This window comes from Camelina sativa, chromosome 10 (genome assembly GCF_000633955.1).
Source record: "Camelina sativa cultivar DH55 chromosome 10, Cs, whole genome shotgun sequence".
In the NCBI taxonomy this organism is placed as follows: Eukaryota; Viridiplantae; Streptophyta; class Magnoliopsida; order Brassicales; family Brassicaceae; genus Camelina; species Camelina sativa.
The window spans coordinates 5,593,175-5,600,558 of record NC_025694.1 but is presented as its reverse complement, the minus strand read 5'-3'; the positions used below and the strand labels follow the sequence as shown (position 1 = coordinate 5,600,558).

General features: G+C 31.0%; 1 protein-coding gene across 2 annotated transcripts; it reads left to right on the top strand.

The window, feature by feature from the left end:
- Nucleotides 2,703-6,866, top strand: LOC104717288 (transcription factor bHLH68-like). Of its 2 annotated transcripts, none has more exons than XM_010434836.2 (8): nucleotides 2,703-3,214; nucleotides 3,458-3,839; nucleotides 4,152-4,232; nucleotides 4,768-4,833; nucleotides 4,989-5,054; nucleotides 5,531-5,590; nucleotides 5,721-5,765; nucleotides 6,329-6,866. In XM_010434836.2, the coding sequence occupies exons 1-8, from the start codon at nucleotides 2,883-2,885 to the stop codon at nucleotides 6,512-6,514; spliced, it is 1,218 nt and encodes a 405-aa protein (XP_010433138.1). In that variant the 5' UTR covers nucleotides 2,703-2,882; the 3' UTR covers nucleotides 6,515-6,866. The 2 variants fall into 2 exon arrangements, with proteins under 2 accessions (XP_010433138.1, XP_010433137.1); XM_010434835.2 differs by having other exon boundaries at nucleotides 2,704-3,214; nucleotides 6,314-6,866.

Genomic DNA, 7,384 nt, shown 5'->3' with positions numbered 1-7,384 from the left:
TGGATTTGGATCAATCCCAAAATTAGAGACTTAGTGTATCCAAATCCTACCTTTTTTTTTATAACCTTATCCAAATCCTACTTTAGTATTGAGTAAGTATTAACTATAGTTAATGTTAGAACACGAATGTACTCAATACCTCCATGTGAATTCTAAGATTAAAATTAGCTATGCGTCAACTTATCCAAATTATGACTTATCTTTTCGTTTATTTAATCTCCTGTTAGTGTAATATTTATAAATTATAAATACTAGATAAGTTAAGAGTGAAAAAAGTGTCCATTAGCCATGGTACATGATCCTATATATAAGTATGTATATATCAAACTGGAAATGAGGATTTTATCTGCTAGATTATTCATATAGAGTAGGCAAAATAAACGCTATGATATACGCATCAATTTATGTAGCTGTAAACTACACATATTATATTTAAAAAAACCGTATCAGAAGACGAGACGACGTATATAAGTAAGCATATTTGTATTGTTTTTTTTCTGGCTATGTAAGGATTTCTTGGAAATTGAAATCACTGGGAGACAGAATATTAGGGATCTCCAAACCCTAGGACATTGATTCCTTCGAGATGTTGGTCTTCTTCCTTGTAGGCATTAAAAAAAATCAATTAGGATTATGATTAGATTTCTATTTTTATAACACGTTCATGCTCTTAGAAGTTAAAACGCAAGTTCTACTTTGTATGCGTCAGATGACACAATGCCCTCGTCATCTTGTGTGTGGCTGTGTGAGTGGCACAAAAGAAATTTTTGTCAATTTTTATAACATTCAATAATTCTTATAAAAAAAACTCCTCCGATTAAACTGGTGGTGCATATATATATAGCCACACTTAAAAAATGCAGCTTTTGTTTGCCCCACTCTAACTAGGTGAAATAGAGAACGAATAATTGTCTATATAATCTACACACGAATACAATCGCAACTATATATGCACATATTTAATTATGCACAATATACTTTTTCTGAAGTTAACGCACAATCCCAAAAAAATACTATATAATGTTTTAGTACATTGATTTATAAGAAAAAAAACAAAAGTTATATATTTAACATATATAGTGGGTTAAACAAAAATTACTTCTTGGGATGGAATTTTAATGGAAAATGAAAAGTTCAAATTTCAATTTTTTGCTGATTTGAAATATTTTTGTTATTAATTTATTAAAAATAAAAATGAGTAAAGGTAATTCTAGCGTTTTAAAATTATTATATGTAGTTTTTGTAAACCATACATGTTTCTTTATGTTTTTAAAAATAAGTATGCTTTCAAAAAAATTGAAACTGACAATTTTTTTTTGAGAATACGTTTCAAAATGCAATTAATATATTAATATTACAAATCCACAGTGACTTTATTCCACGATGAAATGATATCGAGACATAGATGTTATTATACATTTCAACCAAAAAAAAAAATAGTAACACTTTAAAGAAAAATGTTGAGAGCAATTTGATCATCCGATGTTAAAAAGACGCATACCGACTTTATGACTCATTTTTACGAATTAGATTAGTTAAATACATAGTTCGTTAGATGTATTTCCATTGTTACAATTACAGAAAACCCTACGCAACACAATTCAGTACTTTTTAATTAGTCAGCAAAAATAGAATCTTTCGTTGAAATAAAATAGAAGAATCTTTCTTGTCTTTAAATTTCTTACCTTTATACGACTCTACGAAACCAGTATATTTGAGATTTATTAAATGTAGACATAGTAGTTGATTAATATAAGTGCATTATACAAAATTGATTCTTTTTCCAGTTTTATTTTATTTTAGTTTTTAATGGAATAATTTCTATTTCTTCAGTGTTTTTTAAAGTTCAGTTCTAAATATGCTAAATTATTTGTGTCGTCTCTTTCATTTATACAAAAACAAAACAATAATCAATCAGCAATGTGGTTTTATAAGTAGATGACATATAATACAACAATGCGCGCGGTGGTTCTTTTATTAAAAGTTTGTAATAGTTTACGTATCACTTAAAATTTACACAAGGAGTAAATAAGAGAAAATAAAAATGTTAGCTCGGCTAGTACCCTATACTACTATACAAACTAAAAACTTTGGTGTTGGCCCAGAATATAATCATTGCCGCCATTTATAACTAATTACTTAATAGTAACCGTTAGACCAAGGAAGCAATCTTACTAGTTGAAAAGAAAGAAAACAATTCAGTAAGTTTCAAACATGAAAACATGGATAAAACAAAAAAGATAAAAAAAAACATATGGATGAAAAGGATATATAATTAAATTTTACATTCGATGAAAACTGAAAAACGTGGATGCATAGATCATAGATGCAAGACACTTGTGAATTGTGTGATATACCCAAAACTTTATTAAACTATATATATTCGAAATTTTTTTACACCGTATATAAAATATTCGAATAATTCTTTTCTTTTGATATAAAAATAATTTTCTGCTTGTTTTTTTCAACCCATGTATTAATTTAAATAATAAAAGTAGCTACCACCTTTCTCTGCCCCACTTTAAGATAAAGCTAAAGCATGGAAAAAAGCATGGGGAAAAAGTAAATATATGAGATATAAAATTAAAATAAATTTAAAGAAAGGAAATTAAAGGAACGAAAAAAGAGAGAGGAAAAAGACAAAATTAAATAACAAAAAGAAAAAAAAATCCAAAAAAATTAACATCACCTGTTATCAAATGAGATCAAAATTTAAGTTAGTTTTTTGAGTATTCTTTCTCTTTCTCTTCTCCAAGAAACTAAAAACTACTTAAGTTAAAGAATCAAACACTTCTCCAAGTTTTTCCAAAGCCTCTCTGATTAGTAAACACAAAGAGATCTAGAGAGAGGGAGAGAGAGAGAGAGAGAGGAGAGATAAGGTGATGAATAGAGGTGTGTTAGAGAGTTCGCCGGTTCAACAGCTGATGGCGGCCGGAAACCCTAATTGGTGGAACGTAAGCGGCGGCATGAGGGCACCACCACCGTTGATAGGTCATCAGCAGGCGGCAACGCCGTTGCCGCCACATATGAATCCTAACAACAATTATCTGCGACCACGGATGATGCCGACTCTTTTGCCGCACTTCTTGCCCTCTCCGGCGACTTCTTCTTCCTCATCTTCTTCAACGTCTTTGCCTAATAACCCTAACATCTCTTCTTGGCTTGAAAGCAATGATCTCCCTCCAGAGTCTTGGAGCCTTAGCCAACTGCTTTTGTAACTCTCCTTCTCTCTTTCTCTCTCCCCCTCTATAAATATTCCAAAATGAAAATACTCTCTAGGCACATGACATGATCTTGTGTTACTCGAGTTCTAGTTCACTTCATGGCCTTATTTCTCGTGTGTTGCTACCTAATCTTTATTACTCTTTTGTTATGACATATATACGTGTATATGTGTGTGTGTATTTTAAGTATCAATCTAATATTTATGGATATTATATTTTCTTTTAAACTTTAGGGGTGGATTGATGATGGGAGAGGAAGAGAGATTGGAGATGATGAACCATCATAATCATCATGATGAACAACAACACCATAGTTTTCAAGGAAAGATGAGACTGGAGAATTGGGAAGAACAAGTGTTAAGCCACCAACAAGCTTCCATGGAGGCGGTTGACATCAAACAAGAGAGTAACATTAACAACAACAATGGTTATGTCATATCTTCGCCGAACTCACCTCGTAACAAATCTTGTGTTACAACAACCACAACAAGCCTCAATAGCAACGAGGATAACAACAACAACAACAACAATAATAATATGTTGGATTTCTCTAGCAATCACAATGGTCTTCATTTGTCCGAAGGGAAACACATTCCTCCGGATCGAGCCTCTGAGGTAGCACTTCTTCCACATATCTTAGATATTTTCATGAACTACAGCAAAAAAAAACTATTAATATATAATGCTATATATAGTGAGAGAAAATTCGGAAATAAGATCTAATTTATATACAAATTAGTAAACACATCATATACTATGAAAAAGTGAAATCTAAAACGTCATTTAAAAAGAACAAGACAAACCAAGTCTTATTTTAAGGTTTGGATCTAAATTCAATACGCAACCAGAATAAGTTTTGCTATGAATTTTTTTGATTAATGACTAATTGATCTTTGTTTTTGTTTGTTATCTATATTTGTGATGAAGTGTAACAGCGTAGACATTGGTGGGTCTACTAATAAGAAGCCAAGGCTTCAACCTTCTCCTTCGTCACAATCAACCCTCAAGGTAACTAATTGATTATATCAATGAAACTTTAGTTAGCTTTCATAACGTTTTCTCTGTATATAAATTATCTCCCTGACATCATAATAACAAAACAAAAACACAAACACAAAGGAGAACAGAAGAAGCAAACAAAACAGAATGGGCACAGAATAAGCTGTGTGGTTTTTGTGTTTTGTAACTCTTTTGTTCTCTCTTGTTTTGTCTTCTTCTTCCTTCTTCATTATTCCTTTTCTCTCTTTCTTTCATAAAAAATCAAACTTAAATCAGTCTCAACATTCTCCTTGGATATTATATATTAAATCTATAGAATATAGACATACTGAAACGTAGAAATGGAGTGACTCGTATTACTTTGGATTCGATGATATAATGTTAATTATGAACACTATTGAAAGTACAATATTATTACTTACTAAGTAAGCACGTTTTCCTCTATGCATGGTAATTAGTAAAAAATATAACCACACATGCACATCTACTGTATATAGAAAGCTTTTACTTTATGGTATTAATTAATCTATGGTGATAATTAAAGGTGAGAAAGGAGAAATTAGGAGGCCGAATCGCAGCGCTTCATCAGCTAGTATCTCCATTTGGAAAGGTAAAGATAAATTTAATTAACAAAGTATACATTTATTAATGCCGTCTTATATTCCCTTATCAAATCAACTTTTTAACATCAATATTGGAGATATTTTTAGTTTCATTTTTGTTAATCAAAATCATTCTTCTTCCCTTTTTACCCATCTTTTGCAGACTGACACAGCCTCAGTCCTGTCGGAAGCTATTGGATACATTAGATTCCTTCAGAGTCAAATTGAGGTGTGACTCGTCTTTTCCTAACTCTCAATATTCTCATTTTGCTTTCAGTAAAAGAATAATTAAAAATGCTAAAAAGATTAACGTCTAGGAAATTACAATGTGTCAGAGAAATCCAAGTGATTAATTACTAATAAGTTAATTATTCGGACTTTTATCTAATTCACCTTTGTATCTCAAAACCATTTGCTTTATATCACATAGTTTTGCTAAACAGGTCTCCGACTGTAAATTTCCTGATTAGTGAAAATCAATTTCCATGTAATATCACTAGATTAGCATATATTAGTTACAGTTACAGTGTATGAACACCATTATACTACTCATTGATCGACGAAAATTTTAATGATGGTGAAAGGAAACTTATATTATATAGAGATAATAAAGTTAGTATAAAGTTTTGTTCTCTCCATGTTAAGTAATACTTGATTGATGTGATTATATATAAAGTATTTATGTTGTTTTTGCAACTTTCGCAGGCTCTGAGTCATCCATACTTTGGTACGACTGCCTCCGGAAATATGAGGCACCAACAACATGTAAGCACCAAATTTCATTTACATACTGATATATACACACAGATCATCACGCTATATATAGTGTATACACTATACTAATTTTTCTCATTTACTATACTAATACTCTTTTAAACTATGGTTTTATGAATAGTTGCAAGGAGATGGGAGTTGCATATTTCCTGAGGACCCTGGTCAGGTACGTCGTCCATTTATTTTGGGTCAACATAATTATAATCACTATACTTTTTATGGGATCAATTGAATCCAAAATCAAAAATGTGGACAGCTTTAGTTTCCAAAATTTTATCCCTTTTTTTTCTACTGTTTTCTTTATAAAGTAAAGTTGAATTATATTAAAAGATGCAGTGGCCAGCTTTTTTTCACCCTCCCTTACATTATTATAACCAACAAAGTTCGTTAAAACCAACAAAGTCACTAAATTTATTTAAATATTTAACTTTTCCTCCTTATTTGTTTAATTGTTTTCGTCATATAAGTGCATTTCAAAATCCTTTGGCGGTCTTTTTTATATATGTATGCATTTTGTTAGGAAAAAAATCAATGAAATATTTTCTCTTTATTACTAATTAGCACTATCCCACTGTATTTCCTGTATAATATGATTAATAGTGTATACACGGTACCTTTATATAAGTCAGGGTGTTAAAATATGTGTTAACTGTGTTATAATCAGTGCTACACATCTTAAGTGACTTCTTTTATATTTTGGTGACATGGTTTTAGCTGGTGAATGATCAGTGCATGAAGAGAAGAGGAGCTTCGTCTTTGTCAACGGACAATCAAAATGCAAATGAAAAACCTAAGAAAGATCTGAGAAGTCGAGGTTTATGTCTTGTTCCAATCTCATGCACACTCCAAGTAGGCAGCGACAACGGTGCCGACTATTGGGCTCCAGCAGCACTCGGCTCCGCCGGTTTCCATTGAGCCAATGAAATCATGCCACGTGAAATTCCAAAAAAAATGATATAACATCACGAGCAGTCAGTCTACTGAGAAGACAACAAATTGAGTTTCCAAGGCTGATTGCTCATGATGCTATACAAATCAAGTACTTCGTCTAAAAATTTGCTAGAGAATTTGGTTTGGCGTTTCATCATTTGATATGTTATCAGATGATATGACCAAGTGATCAATTTATGTTTTTCTTAGGATACTGTTTGTGTTTTTGTTTACCGGTTAATTGTAATTTGTGGTTAAGTACTTATTCTAATTACTTCCACGTGGTTTGTATTGTTGTTTTTCTATTATACTCAACTATATAAATCTATAATTAATATGTCTATTGTGTGGATATATACAACAGAACATTAAAAGGAAAAAATAATGCCAGAAAATATGGTGAAAAGATAGATTTAAGGTATGAGATTTTTTCATTCGCCTTTTTTCATGCTTATTTCTTAATTTATGTAAAAGAACGTAATTATAAAATCCTGAATATAAAAAAACACTAAAACAAAAAAAAAGCTCAGAAATTGTGAATCATATATTTATTGATAATTATTGTACTTCACTTCATGGGTGAACGGGATCGGAGGATGTTCTCACTTATAACAAGAAAAAAATAAGAAACATGATAAGATCACTTTGACCATTTTATTCTTTTTTTTTAATGGATCCATTTTATTCTTCACTTAAATGATGATCCACTTCTCTTTGGCACTTAAATGATTATTCACTTCTCTTTGGTGTGAAGTTCTTCTCTTTGAACAACGAAGTTAACATTTAATTGATAAGTTAAAAAAGCCCGTTGACAAAGAAAAAGTTAGAAAAGCCCAATATAACAAAGTCGGCCCA

Excerpts from the sequence above, each read along its gene's own strand:
- LOC104717288 (XM_010434835.2), top strand. The coding sequence starts at position 2,883 with ATGAATAGAGGTGTGTTAGAGAGTTCGCCGGTTCAACAGCTGATGGCG. Across the intron at positions 4,233-4,767 it reads CGTCACAATCAACCCTCAAG|GTGAGAAAGGAGAAATTAGG; the intron begins GTAACTAATTGA and ends TGATAATTAAAG. Across the intron at positions 5,766-6,313 it reads TTCCTGAGGACCCTGGTCAG|CTGGTGAATGATCAGTGCAT; the intron begins GTACGTCGTCCA and ends ACATGGTTTTAG.